Source organism: Hemicordylus capensis, chromosome 5 (assembly GCF_027244095.1).
Source record: "Hemicordylus capensis ecotype Gifberg chromosome 5, rHemCap1.1.pri, whole genome shotgun sequence".
NCBI lineage: Eukaryota > Metazoa > Chordata > Lepidosauria > Squamata > Cordylidae > Hemicordylus > Hemicordylus capensis.
In genome coordinates this window covers 219,881,392-219,896,230 of record NC_069661.1, presented here as the reverse complement: position 1 = coordinate 219,896,230, position 14,839 = coordinate 219,881,392, and the positions used below count along the sequence as shown (strand labels likewise).

At 44.7% G+C, this 14,839-nt stretch overlaps 1 protein-coding gene across 3 annotated transcripts in view; it reads left to right on the top strand.

The window, feature by feature from the left end:
* Positions 1-14,839, top strand: part of CSF2RB (colony stimulating factor 2 receptor subunit beta) — a 41,741-nt gene extending 26,902 nt beyond the window's left edge. For all 3 annotated transcript variants that reach the window (XM_053251667.1, XM_053251668.1, XM_053251670.1), the window contains 6 exons: positions 1,245-1,399; positions 2,067-2,229; positions 4,838-4,928; positions 9,065-9,134; positions 9,922-10,010; positions 11,390-14,839. In XM_053251667.1, coding sequence (XP_053107642.1) covers positions 1,245-1,399; positions 2,067-2,229; positions 4,838-4,928; positions 9,065-9,134; positions 9,922-10,010; positions 11,390-12,512 — 1,691 coding nt within the window. In that variant the 3' untranslated portion in view covers positions 12,513-14,839. The remainder of the gene's footprint in view (positions 1-1,244; positions 1,400-2,066; positions 2,230-4,837; positions 4,929-9,064; positions 9,135-9,921; positions 10,011-11,389) is intronic.

The following is a 14,839-nucleotide window of genomic DNA, read 5'->3' as shown; positions in this document are numbered from 1 at the left end:
GTGAGCATTTCAAGACTTCCTTTCTACTTACCCTGTAGCCCTTTCTCACCGATTGTGAGAAAAACTTCTGGTTTTAAGTCTGCTTCTGCAGCCAGTGGCTGCTACATAAAATTTAGTCTGTCTGTCTGTCTGTCTATTTTATTTGTATACTGCCCAACTGACAAATTACCTCAGGGTGGTTTATAATTTTATGTATGAATTTGGTATTTTTAATTGTATGTTTTTATTTCCTGCCTATTTTGGAAGTTGCTTTGAATGACTTCCAGAAAAGCAGGATATAAATAATATTGTTATTAACAAGGTCTTATACAAGTTCCCTTAACTCTTGATATTGTAACTTCCTGGTTGATACTACAGGTGCATAATCCTGAAGAGGCAATTTCAAAAGGAGGAGAGCTAGTCTTATGGCCGCAAGCATGAATTGTCCCCCTTGCTAAGCAGGGTCTGCCCTGGTTTACATTTGAATGGGAAACAACATGTATGGGCACTGTAAGATATTCCCCTTTTGGGATGAAGCTGCTCTGGGAAGAGCATCTGCCTGCTTGCATGTAGAATGTTCCACGTTCCCTCCCTGGCATCGCCAAGATAGGGCTGGGAGAGACTCCTGCCTGCAACCTTGGAGAAGCCACTGCCAGTCTGTGCAGACAATACTGAGCTACATGGACCAATGGTCTGACTCGGTAGAAGGCAGCTTCCTATGTTCCTATGTGGGGACAAGACAAAGCACACTAACCACACTCAGAGCGTGTTCATCCAGTAAGCATACTATGCAGGGTCCCAGGGCATGATCTGGAGCCACATGATACTAACTTAAACTAGTGTTTGTCACACATGAAGAAGAGCAGTTTGGAATAATTGCACACAACTTGTGTGATTATGGAAAGGTGCCTCAGCACACTGCAGGGGTATGGGAATGATCACGCACAATCACAGTGTACACTCATCCTTATTGTATCTGGTTGGGCCAGTAGATGAAGTATTTTCCAAACTGACCCAAAGCTCCAGGGTGGGGTGTGTGTTCAGGAGTTCTTACCTTGCATGAGTTCATCCTGATGCCTTCTGAACAAGGTTGACCAATCAGCACACTTTCACCAGAGTCTTTGTTGGTTATCTGTTGCATGTGTTATGCTGTGCACCAAAAGATGCTCTATCGCTGACATAAGTACCAGATGATAAACAGCTACAGAAGGAGGGCAAGAAACTAATTTTATGGTAATGTTCTTAATGCATTCTTTATTTTCTAGTCAAGCCAAAACCACCCTACAAGCTGTCCATAAAAATTGAAAGCAACCAGGAGTACATACTGAAATGGGAAGACAGACCAGCACAGTTCAACATTCCTAAGAAGTATCATATTGCCTACTGGAAGACTGTCGGAGCCTTTGGAGAAGAACCAGAGGTAGGAAGAAATTGGTTGCTACACAATAGGTGAACAAGACACAGACTGGCATACAGAGCAAGGAAGCACAGTTGCAGCGAGAAAAGAGCCTAAGAGAACTTCCCAACTAGCAGTATTGGTACAGTAGCAAAAGAATCTTTTTAATGCCTCCCCCTTCCCCAGGAAGCCACCGGGGCCACCCCAAAATATGTCTCTGAGGGCTGTGCAACCCTCAGGGACATATTTCCAGGTATCCCAGAAGGTTTGCTGGGGAAGGGGAGAGCATCAAAATTTGCTCTCTCCCCTGCTGCATCGGTGCAGTTAGTTGGGGAGTTCTGTTAAGCTCGGGTTGCCGTATTCTGACTTTCCAAGTCTAGGTGCCTAATTTGCATATTATGTAAAATGGCTTGAAAATAATTTTTGAGCAGAATAGTAACTGCACATTTTATTCCATAACTCCACTTCTACAAGGGCTAGAGCTGAACTTAAAAAAAAATGAAATCTGGGTGAATCTGGGTGGGCTAAGCAATCTGGGTGAGATGCTTAAAATCCGGGTGAAACCCGAAATTCTGGGGGGCATGGCAACTCTATGTTAAGCTGCTCTCTCAGTGTACCAGTGCATCCTTGCTCTTTATGTCAGCCACATAGACTACCTTTCCCCTCATTTCCCCTTCTTTTCTCTTCTCAGATCAAATATCAAAGTGTTGACAACGATTTCAAAGAGTACTCCTTCACCTTCCTGGAACCATCCACTAGTTACAGTGCGAAAGTGCGAGCAATTGTGAATGGCTATGCATACAAAGGCTCATGGAGTGAGTGGAGTCAGGAATTTCACTGGAAAACAGAAAGTGGTAGGTTGCAGACAAGATGTCTGAGGTGTCTAGATCATTCTCAGTTTCTAAGGAAAAATCCTTATCACTGTCTCCAGTTTCAGAAATGGGAAGAAATGGCAATGTCTGTAAGGTCATCCCCATGATCAAAATCCCTGGGGCTAGGGAGGGCTGGGGGGAAGGCAGGACTATACCTACTTCCCCCAACACAAACAAGAGCTTGCCTGTGCTCCGCTGCACCATGCACCCACATGATTAGTGCAGCAGAGATCTCTCTTCACAGGGATCTGGAAGAGGAAGTTCTCCAGTATCCCTCTATGCATTGCATGGGCAGTGGCAAAGCTGCCTGTATCAATGCAGCATTTCCCAGCTTCCTGGTCTCGATAGGTGGCACTCTATTGTTGAAAGTGAGCCGGGCTGCCAGGCCAGGAGCTGCTGCAAACAGCCCTGGTTGCGCACATGACCAGGGCTATGAGATAAGATGGGGCTTTCCCCCTCTTTTCTTGGTAAAACCCAAAATTAAAAGATTGGGTAGCCCTTTGCTGGAGAGCATGGCCTTTCTGTTTCTTATCCCCCTGCTGTCAGCAGGCTGTTTCCTGTGACTTTTAACATTTTGAAGTTTCAGAGTACTATATCAGATCCAACATGGTGTAGTGGTTAGAGTGCTGGACTAGGACTGGGGAGACCCTAGTTCAAATCCCCATTCAGCCATGGTACTAGCTGGGTGACTCTGGGCCAGCCACTTCACTCTCAGCCTAACCTACTTCACAGGGTTGTTGTGAGGACCTCCGCTATCACTGCAAAACAGTTCAGTTTTGTTTTTGCTTGAAACGCCCCCCTGTTTCGGTTCAAATTTGAGCCCAACTCGAACCAATTCTAAAAGGTTCTACATAGGGCATAATGAGGAATTGAACTGGCTCTTTATTCCCTATGCCGGCACAGAACTGGGGTGAGTGGTAGGCACCCATGGGTGCCAACTGCCACCAAAACCCCAAAGCAATCGGACACTCCTGCAATTTTTAATGAATTGTTGAAGATTTTTCAAATTTTTGCATTTCCCCCATAGGGAATAATGGGGATTTGAGGCTGCCCCATCTGTCCCCTTGGGGGTGCCTGGGCACCCCAAAGTGGGTTGGGGGCATGGCACATTTGGCCACAACTCTCCTGGAAACCCCAAGCCGGTGGGCTTCATGAATTTTTTTTTTAAAGGATTTTTTAAAAATGTTTGCCATCTTTCAATGAATGGATGAATGGTCAACCTGTATGACCTGACCTAGTGACCTGTGTGTGAACTCGTGGATGTGTTTCTCAATGAAGATCATCCATTCATTGTAGAGAAGGCACCAATTTTTTTTTTAAACCTTTTAAAACCCCACCATGAACCCCACCAGCTTGGGGCTTCCTGGGGGAGTTGTCTATTCGGAAGGCGTTTCCTTGGTTTGTTATACAAAGCTATTCTTTCAAACCAGAGGAACTCCCTGACATGCTCTTGTTTGTGACTCACTGCAATCAAGATGATTAGGTAAACTATATGTGGTGTGTGTCTTTGAGAGTTGGTGATAAGAGTTAATACAGTATATGTGTGGATGAGTTTGCCAGGTGGCAAGATGTTGAATTCCTCTATGACAAGGGTTCCCAACCATTGTTACTGTGGATGTTGCTGAACTACATCTCCAGTATATTGTAGCTGGGGATGATGGGAGTTGTAGTTTTTACAACATCTGGAGTACCACTGTTTGAGAACCCTTGTTCTAGGATATTTGTTTTGAACCTTCCATCCCTGTGATTCTACAATGCTCTGATCTGTGATTTTGAACTGGCTATTTATCTTGGTGGAAGACACCAAGACAGATAAACTGATTACCGCATGTTTTACCACAGGAATGCGCTAAGTTGAATTTTCATGACATATTTGCTTTGGTCTCACCTATTAGTCACAATCGTCATTCCAGAAAGTGCTCCCATTTCAACATACTCTTCTCTTTAACAAAAAGGAGATCCTGGATGCCTAATGATGACTCCTATCCTAAGAACATAAGAGCAGCCCTGCTGGATCAGGCCCAAGGCCCATCCCGTCCAGCATCCTGTTTCATACAGTTGTCCACCTGGGCAGGATCAGGCCCAAGGCCCATCTTTAAAAATCTATCTTTTAAAATAACTTTCAAAAAGTCCTTAAATCTTTTAAAAGAACACCCTGTTCTTGGAAAAATCGCTGGACCCAATTATTCTTGCTAAGGTCAGGCTGCCCTATGTGGCGCGGGGAAGGTTGAAAGGCCTCCTGTACCATTGAGAGATGCACAGAAGAGGGAATTTCAGTAGATGCAGCTTGTCATGTTGGGGGAAGGAAAGCTGCACCTGCTGAAATTCCCTCTACTATACATCTCTTAAAGGTACAGGAGGAAACCTGTCCTCTTTTTCTATATGGCAGTCCTATTCTTTCCCATGCAGGAATGTCCTGGCTCCATGAGTCTGTGTTCAGAGAGACCCTCTCCAAGTAGGAATCTCCAAGAAGAACTCATCTTTCTGCCTTGATTTTAATTTAAATGTGCATTTTGATTTAAAACTGCTTTAACTTGCTTTTTCATTGGTCTCCATCTAAAGATTCCCCCTTTATGATTTTCTGTTTCAGTTTTGCCGTCCTGGATTATTCCACTGATAGCAGCAATCCTTATCACATTGATGATGGCGGTCATCTTCTGGGGGCATGCGTACTGCGTCAAGTATGTCTGTGTTGTAAATGAAATACGCTCCTGGGTGTATTGTATTGGCACACTGGGGGAGGGCGGGGAGGGGAGCTGGAAGCAACATATGCCCCCTTTTCTTAACTCGAGACATTACAGCCAGCATGGAGAAGCAGCTGGAATCACTCTACTCTGTGGTACCACAGAGTGAGCTATGTGTGCACAGCAGCATACCATGTGGAGGGAGAGACTTTTACAGTGCCACTTCAAATGTTCTAGAAGATATATTTGCAGTGGTCAGCACTGCGCCGTTTGGCAACAGCCACCAAACGGATTGGTCTCTGCATGGTGCTCATAATGTGGAGAATCGGCCCTTGCTGCATTTGGAAATACGTATGGAGATTCTGCTGAAGGACAGAGTCTTGTGGCAGAGCTTATCTAACTGTCCCTGATTGCAGCAGAATGCTCTGGCGAAGAGAACACACTGCTCCTTAAAATTATCTGGAATAGGGTCGCCATATTCTGGCTTTCCAGATCCAGGTGCCTAATTTGCATATTATGTAAATTGTCTTGAAAATAATTTTGCACATGCAAATTAGCAGCTGCATTTTCCATTTGATTTGTATTTGCTCTGGATATCTACCAACAATAGTTGGGGAAGATATATTTGCCTGACCATTTTCCTTGACCTATTAACAACAGCAATAGAACAACGACAACAAATACACAGCTTTTTAATTAAGGCTGCAATTCTGTACACACTTATTTGAGAGAAGATCTGATTGAAACCAATGGTGCTTACTTCTAAGTAGGCATGCATTGGATGTAAAGTCAAGAAAGTCCTTAACATTATAATACACAGCCTGGTAGGCAGGTAGTGAATGATTCACATCGAAAGCAAGCTATCCTTTCAACTGCCAGAAAGAGATCCCCTGCTATCAAACAAGGCAACATTCCTCAGGGGGTTACTGTACTTGTAAAAATTAAACCCTCCCCTCTCTAGCATTCTGTGTTCTTCCTCTCTTGATCCAAGTCCAGTGGTTGAGCAAAATAGTGACTGCACATTTTGCTCCATAACTCCGCTTCTACAAGGAATAGAGCTTAGCTCTTCCTTCCTTCCTTCCCTCCCTCCTTCCTCTCTTTCTTTCTCTCTCTCTCTCCCTCTCCCTCCCCCCCTCTCTCTCTCCCTCCCCCCCCTCTCCCCCCCCTCTTTCTTTTTTAATGAAAGCTGAAATTGGGCAAATCTGGTTGGGCTAAGCAATCCAGGTGAGAGCCAGCCTGCATCACTGTAACTGTCTCATGAAACTGGAGAGGAAGAGAAGTCTGTCTGTCTGTCTCTGGTGAAAGAATGAAACCTGAGGATATCAGACTAACAAATGAGGGCTTAGAGCAGAGGCAACGAGAGGGATAGACAGAGAAGGTCCCTTAACTTGCTATCTCTACTCCCAGTGCCCCTAGTGGTCAACAGGATTGCAGGTGCAGAAAGCTGATGCCATCTGGAGCTTGCATCTCCAAAAGAGTTATGATACTTGGATGGTTTTAGGGGCTTAGACAAATTCATGGGAGACAAGTCTATCAACAGCTACTGGTCTTGATGGCTATAGGCTACCTCCAGGTCCAGAGGCAGGGTGCCACTGAATACCAGCTGCAGGGGAGCGAGTGACAGCAGGAGAGGAGGCATGCCTTCATCTCTGGCTTCCCAGACTCATCTGGTGGGCCACTGTGGGAAACAGGGTGCTGGAGTAGATGGGCCTTGGGGCTGATCCAACAAGGCCCTTCTTATGACTATAATGTAGGGCTGAGGGGCCTCATGTCTGCAGACCATATATCCCCCCTTTCCAGTTTCTCTATGTTCTATGGCAATGTCCTCATTGTGCTATGGCCCCAGACTTGGAGGAAGTTGAAGAAGACTGGGAACAGGGACCATTCCTGAAGTGGGCCCCAGAAACACCTGCCTTGCCAGAGACTCCCCCAAGAAGAGAGCCCTAGAAGCCAGAGCTGCTAGCATCTGCTTTGTCCAAGGAAGAGCCCTTTGCCATCCTACCACCAATCAGGGAAAGCCTGATGCTCCTGAGTCCCACGGCAGCCAATGCCTGAGGAGTAGGGCATGACCCCTTCAAGTTGCAACCATACTCCTCTGTGGGGGCACAGCTAAATACAACTCTGGTTGCAGAGCTATTAAAATTGGCACCAGACGATTGCTGGAGCCACATCCTTAATTGCTTCTCTGACTCATGTTGCATCCAGCCTTTGCCTACTGCTCCACTGGGATCTAACCAGGGCCCTGATCTCGATTAAATATATACCCTCGACTAAATTTGACCCTACCCCACATTTGGTCACATCCAAGGACCATTTCTGTACATGGGCAGGATCCAGCCCCAAAAGGCTTCTCAAGTGCAGAAACATGGTAACAAATAAAGCAAGAAACTGCTGGGCATTCTTCAGAGCTGCTGAACTTTCCCAGTTGATGGGCTGGCATTAGTCAGAGCTCAGATATCGAGGTCTTTCTCACAAGATTCCCAAACCTTGCCTTTCCCCCAAGTCAGTCCTCGTAAGCCTGGTGCTCTGTGCAGCATGGGACAGGGCGGATTGCTCTGAGGCCAGGACTCATCGTCTCGGCCTCTGAGAATCCCACAATGCACCACGCGAACGCGTGGCAAATTATGAGGATTCCCCCAGCGACAGGCAGGTGCCCATCAATGGTTCAGCACTGGCTGAAAGCAGCTGACGCTGGCCCATGATCAAGTAAACACAGCTAAGGGAATGTTCACCGTTCTCTCCCTTTACCTCATTTAAGAGGCGGGCCCCCTAAGCAGGTTTGTGTGTGTGTTTGTTTGTTTATTATTGTTAGATTGATATACCGCCTTTCATTAAAAACAATCACAAGGCGGTTTACAAAAGTTAAAACACATACAATAAAAATGAGTTAAAAGTATTTAGCTAAAAATATAAAACCAAATCTGATATTAAAAAAATATAATATACAAACACATAAAACTATACATGGATAAAAACACACAGAAGCAGCAATAAAATGATCATGTCAAGGCCTGGATAAAAAGCCAAGATTTAACCAGCTTTTTTAAACTGTGAAGGAGTCCGAGGAGCGAATGGCCACTGGGAGAGCATTCCAAAGCCTGGGGGCAGCAACAGAGAAGGCCCTGTCCCGCGTGCACGACAACCGAGCCTCCCTCATTGTCGGCACCCGGAGCAGAGGCCCCTCAGATGATCTTGTCAAGTGGGCAGAAACCCTTGGGAGCAGGTGGTCCCTCAGGTATGCTGGGCCCAAACCATTAAGGGCTTTAAAGGTCAAAACCAGCACCTTGATTTGGACCCGGAAACACACTGGTAACCCAGTGCAGCTCTTTCAAAACAGGTGTGATGTGATCACACTGGGCAGCTCCAGATAGAACCCTAGCTGCTGCATTTTGTACAAGCTGCAGTTTCGGTTTGCTGCCAAGGTGCCGCCAGGCAGAGGCGCTCTTACTCCTGGACTTTGGGGCCGAAGTCCAGGGCCTCCACATCATCTTTAGTCTGTCCTCCAAATCATCTTTAGTCTGTCCTAGGTGGTGTGGTTCATGCCCACAAGAATCTACGTGTTAAAAAATGATGCTTAATTTGCAGCAGGGAGGCCTCCAAAGACCTTTAGGTCCAGGCTCTAGGCTCCGTAATTACTTAGGTGTACCTCTGCCACCAGGAGCCACTCGGCTCCAGGCATTTCGCACGGGCAGCCAAGTCTGGGCTTAGTTGCCCTAGCCCAGTCTTGGCTACTCATGAGAACAGCCTCGTTCTTTTACACTCCCTTTAAACATCTAGAATAAGGGTCAGTTGACATGGCTCAAACACTGAAAAAAACCCACCCCTAACCCTCAGTACACATGAGCTGCTTCTGTAACCATGTGCTGTGCCTCTACACCAATTTCAGCTGCTGTCAGGAATGTCTAGCTGTGATGTGGAAATGCTCCCCACAATGGGGCTGATTCAGGTAGTGCATCTCTGCATATGTGATGGGCACTGCACAGGCCAGTTTGGATGCAGAAGCTGTTTCAGGTGGCTTCCTCCTTATGGCCCTTATGTAATGCAGAGATCAGCGCTTGTTGTTGGTGAAATTCAGGGACAAGATGGAACTTGGCATAGTCCAGTGCTATAAAGCTGTCCGTTCTTTGTTGCAGGAAGAAATGGGAGTGGGAGGCAAGCATTCCGAGTCCACCCCAGAAGTTTCTGCTCCATGACTATTTTCAGGTAAGACAGGTTTCCTTTAGACTGTGACTGACTTCTCTGAATCTCCCTTGAACACCACAGTGGGATTCATTGTTTGAATACATGGGGATTTTTTTTTTTTTAAGCATGCCTGTTGGTATATCCATCCAACATCCCAACATGCTCTTGGCACATCCCTGGATTGTATGTGGGGGCTGTTCATCCGAATGCCCCCCTAAGCACATGCTTAGGGATTCAGAGCACATGCTTATGGGACATTCAGATGAACAGCACCCCACAAACAATCCTGGGAAATTTCAGGAACTCATCAGGGCATCCATGAAGGACGTTCCAATGGGCATGCTGTCCATGCACCCCTTCCTTTATCATGTGTGCTCAGGCTGGTATCGTTTGAACGCGATAATAATATATCCTGTAACTGTACTGCTAATGGTTATGTTAAAATTAATTTTAAAAAATTAATTTCAACAGGTTTCATTTTTCTCACCCCATATGACAAGCTGCAGCTACCAAAACGTGCTCTTCTACATGATGATGTCCGATCCCCAGCCCATGAGAAAACAGTGGCACAGAAATGCTCTGAATAATGATGAGCAACATGACACATTTGGGGTGGCATGTGCGCGTGCGCACACACACACACACACACACACGTACACTCACTCAAAGACCAGTTACGGTTCTCCAGTATACTGGCATTTCTGCTTTCTGCAGAGAGAGAGAGAGAGAGAGAGAGAGAGAGCTCTTGCTTGATACTCGGTTGATTTAATGAAGTCTGCTATCTGAATTTACTGTTTTCTCTCTCCAGAAAAAACAGCTGCCAAGTGGCTCACATCATGTCCTTTGCCAGAACTATTCAGAGGAGGAAGTGCTTCGCTGTCTCAGCAGATGGGAGAGGTGCGAATATGAAAGCGGAGACACAAAGTTGTCTGTCTTGACCGAGGCATGATTTGAGAACTGTTGGGTCTTGAGGCTATGTCTACACTACAGATTAAACTGGATTAAATGTTGTCCCAATCCCTAGGGAACCCTGGGAATTGTAGTTCTGGGACTCAAGATTTCTAGCAGAGTTCTCAGATTTTTTGGACAAAGCCAGAGCGTTTTTAAAGGAAAGTTCAGAACCACATGATTGTATGCAGGCAGGGGCGTATCTAGGGTAGGGCAGGCAGGGCACATGCCCCGGGTGCCACTTGAAGGGGGGTGCCATTTTTTAAAATTAAAAAAATTAAAAATTAAAAAAAAGGGCCAATGAAAACAAAATGGCCACCGTGCATGCTCAAATGGCCTCTGTGTGTCATGCCAGGCCTCGCAGAGGCCAGTTGAGCATGCACGGTGGCCATTTTGTTTTCAATGGCCTTAAAAAAAAGTTTTTTTTAAATGGCCACCACACATGCTCAAATGGCCCCTGTGAGGCCCTAGGTCTTTACAGGCCTTGCAGAGGCCATTTGAGCATGCATGGTGGCCTCCAAAATGGCCACCATGCCGGTCTTTGCAGGCCTGAACAGGCCCGAAAATCAGCCTCAAAATCAGCCTGATATGATATGTGCATCTCTAGGCAGTGTACAGAGTCAAAACAACAAATGTAAAACAGAGTAAGAACAGTTAAAATTTCACAAGATAAAAACAATCTCATAAGATAAAAATAAATTAAATAGTTCACAGTTAATTTCAGTTCAAAGCCCGAGAAAACAGGTGCATCTTGAGGGTCTTCCTAAAAGCAAACAAAGAAGGAGAAGCTCTTATTTTGACAGGGAGCGTATTCCAAAGCGTCGGGGCAGCCACAGAGAAGGCCCAGTCCCGAGTCACCACCAAGCGAGCCAGTGGCAACCGTAACCAGACCTCAGCAGATGATCATAATAGGCGTCAGGGTTCATGACAAAGAAGGCACTCTCTTAAGTACCCTGGACCCAAGCCATTGAGGGCTTGATAGGTAATAATTAGCACTTTGTATTTCATTCAGAAATAAATAGGTAGGCAGTGCAATTCTTTTAAGATTGGTGTTATATGGTCCCTTCAAGTTGACCTAGAGACCAGTCTTGCTGCTGCATTCTGTACCAATTGTAGATTCCGATGTACAAAGGCAGCCCCATATAGAGTGCATTACGGTAGTCAAGTCTGGAGGTTACTAGCATATGCCTCACTGTTTTAAGGTCATTTGCCTCCAGAAACTGATGTAGCTGACTTCAGTGTGTGAGTAGGACTATACAGAGTATTCTAAATGGGAGGATCTCTCCTTACTGATAAACATTCTTCATTTATTTTCTTTTTTTCTGCAGGCAAAGGCTGGTTAGCAGTTCAGAATCTCTTGGAGCTTGGACAGAGAAAACAAAATCACCTTCAGTTGCCAGTCCGAAGAAAGGCACATTAGAGACCTTTCCACTTCCTGTAGCCAATGCTGACCAAAGTTTGAGACAAGGTGATGCATCTCCAACACTTGTTGGAAGTCATGATGCTAAAGTGCGCCTTGCTCATCAGATATATAATTTGAACGGCCCATACTTATACTCTCTCCCAGAGTCCTTTCTGCCTGATGTTCAGCAGGACTTGGAAATTGCCCCTTCAGAAACAAGGGGGACACCAGTGGTTCTTCAGTATGTAGAACTGCCCCATAACATGCATTTCCCGCTGCTGCCAGTGGGGAAAGAGAAAACGACAGCTCCCCCACTCTGCATTGTCCATGACCATGAAGAGGAGAAGAAACCTTTTTCAAATAGGCAGGAAGTATCTCAAGCTCAAGCAGCAAGTGGAAAATTGGAGGAAGGAGAGAGGCCAAAAAATCATACCAGCACAAACAACACCTGTCAAATTTGGCCTTTGGACTACATTGCCAGTGCAGATCTGCCACTGACCAAAGAAAGAGGTTCTCCATTTCTCTTACCTGTGATGGCTTCAGAGGAAGAGATGCCCACCTGTTCTGATATGGCAACATCTGCCTCACAGTTGTCCCAAACAAATGAAGAGTTCTTCAGCACAGAGTCATGCCAGAAGAAACCAGATTCTGTGCCCCCAACTGAGGATCGAGCACCAGCTGCTCCTTTGAGATCATTGCCACAAGGATTTGATAACTATGTTATGACCTTCCCTGGTACCCCAGTGTCTGTGCCAAAGGAAGAACTCCCTTTCTCCACAGATCAGACTAGAAATGACAATGGTCTTCTTATGTTCAACCCTGATGGCAAGAGCCCCGTTTTCTTGCATCAGGTGGATGAATACTGCTTCTTCCCTGGCCCCAAGCCTAACCAGGAAGCCCCTAAAGGTGAAAAAGAATCTGTGGGACACCAGCTTTCAGAAAGCAATCAGGCCGTCATAAAGGTCCAGCGTGAGAGTAAATTTGTGGGGGACAAGCTACAAACCACCCCGCGCATTTGCCAAGGCCCAAGAGAGCCTGTGCCTCAATAAAAGCCCCCTAGACTGTGAACGTAATCTCACTCTTGTGACTTCTTTGCTTTGCATTACTGTCCTTTGTACTGACCTTGACTCATGGAACAATTTTTTGGTTTGTGGGCTACAGCTATGGTGAAGTTCCGTGTGGCCGCTGTAATATCTAAATACCACTTGGCCCATGCAGGCTAGCCCGTGCAGTAACCATGGATGTCAGATCTTTGTACACCAATATTCTTTAAGATCGAGCTCTGGATATTATACAGGATGTTTTGGAGAGGAGGGAGTCCAGGTTTCTCCCTACCATTTCCTTGTTAATTTAGCTGAGATATCCCTGAAAAAGAATTATTTTCAATTCAATGGTCGGTTTTTCTGGCAGATAAAGAGGGTTGCTATGGGATGCTCCATGGCTCCCCAAATTGCGAATCTGTACATGGAATCCTGTGAATGTCAACATATTTCATCTTCTGATAACCATTTTTGGTCCAATTTGTTAGTATGGTTTAGATTCTTATATGATATTTTTTTTATTTGGAGTAAGCACTGCAGAGCAGCCACCTAATAGTGCAGCAGGGAAATGACTTGACTAGCAAGCCAGAGGCTGCTGGTTTGAATCCCCGCTGGTATGTTTCCCAGACTATGTGAAACTCCTAAATCGGGCAGCAGCGATATAGGAAGATGCTGAAAGGTATCATCTCATCCTGTGTGGGAGATGGCAATGGTAAACCCCTCCTGTATTTTACCAAAGACAACCACAGGGCTCTGTGGTCTCTAGGAGTCAACACCGACTCAACAGCACGCTTTACCTAAGCACTGCAGAATTACTCTCTTTTTCTGAATGGGTTAATTGTAGGGAGTCTAATGTTCAATTTGATATTCAGTTTGTTAGTGTAAAAATCATTTTTTAAAAAATTGGTTAAAAAGGTGGATGGTAGTTTACAGACTACTTTATACAGAAAACCTACAGATAGGAATGCCTGCTTGAGATTTGATAGCTCTCATTCCAAGCCGCTTAGCGACAATTTACTGTATGGACAATTTTTTAAGGGTTAGACGGAATTGTTTTAATCATCAATCATTTACACAAGAATCCTCAGTAGTTAAACAACAGTTTCTGGATAGGGGTTAGCCAGAGATAGTCATTGAATAAAATTTGAAAAAAGCGATGGCGATTCCTAGGGAGGAGCTTTTATGTGTACCTAAGAAGGATTCCTCTAGTGCCATTCATTGAAGTTTAACATCTAATCACATTACTAACCATTTACAAAAGAAAATTAAGCAATACTAGCACGTTTTACGGGACATCCCTAATTGTCAAAATAAGCCCATCAGCTCTTTTAAGAGGACAAAAAAATCTGAAGGACATATTGGTTAGAAGTAAATATAAGGGGAAAGGAGAGAAACATTACATATTTTGCCAGGTTCCTCAAAACCTCTGGGACATTATCCTTGTGGTCATTTTGTATATTGTCAGCATACAGATTCAAAAGTTTTGTAAATCATTCTAATCAGAAATGTTATACACTGCATTCTTTTACCACTTGTAATACAGCTGGTGTGGTATATGTCATTCAATGCCCATGTAAGAGATTGTATGTTGGAAAAACTCTGAGACCTCTAAAGAAACAGATTGGAGAACCTCTGAAGAATATTAAATGTGCTAAAGTAGGTGCCTCTTTGGTGGCTCACCTTTTTGGAACAAAAGCACTCTCATAAAGACTTGCATTTCTGGGCGATTGAAAAGATCAATTATGGCCATGATAGAGGCCTGCTCAGGAGGGATGCATGGTGGATTCTTGAGTTAAACGCCTTGATTCCTGGTGGTTTAAATGAGGAGTTAGACTTTGGAGTTTAAATGAGGGTCATTTTCCTTTTAAGTAGCATGATTCTAGCAGTTGGTTAGATAATGAAACACAGCTGGGTCAAGATCGAAGGATATAAATCTGTTTTTGAATTGAAAATTGGGATAAGCTCATGGGAGGAAGATAGCAGCTAGTCTGTTTAAGGAGTCTTGGCTAGTCTAAGAATGCAAGTATCTGCATTTTGTTTTTCAGAATTGTTATTCTTGGAAATGTTGTTTCTGTAAAACCAAGTCTTTGCTTTAAATTACTCCTTAGGCTTTTACCTGTTTGTGGAGAAGTTGGTTTTGTATGACAGGATTTCATTGGAATAGATTTAAGTGTATAATGATCATAATTTTTATAATAGGTTGTTCCACTGTTGGTTGCTAAGTATTCAGAATGTGCATATTTTAATCATTCAAATATTTCATTATGTGTTTTAGTTTGCCCCTGAGGCTTCGGCCAATAAGTGTTGGGCTGCAATAAACAATTAATTTCACAGCA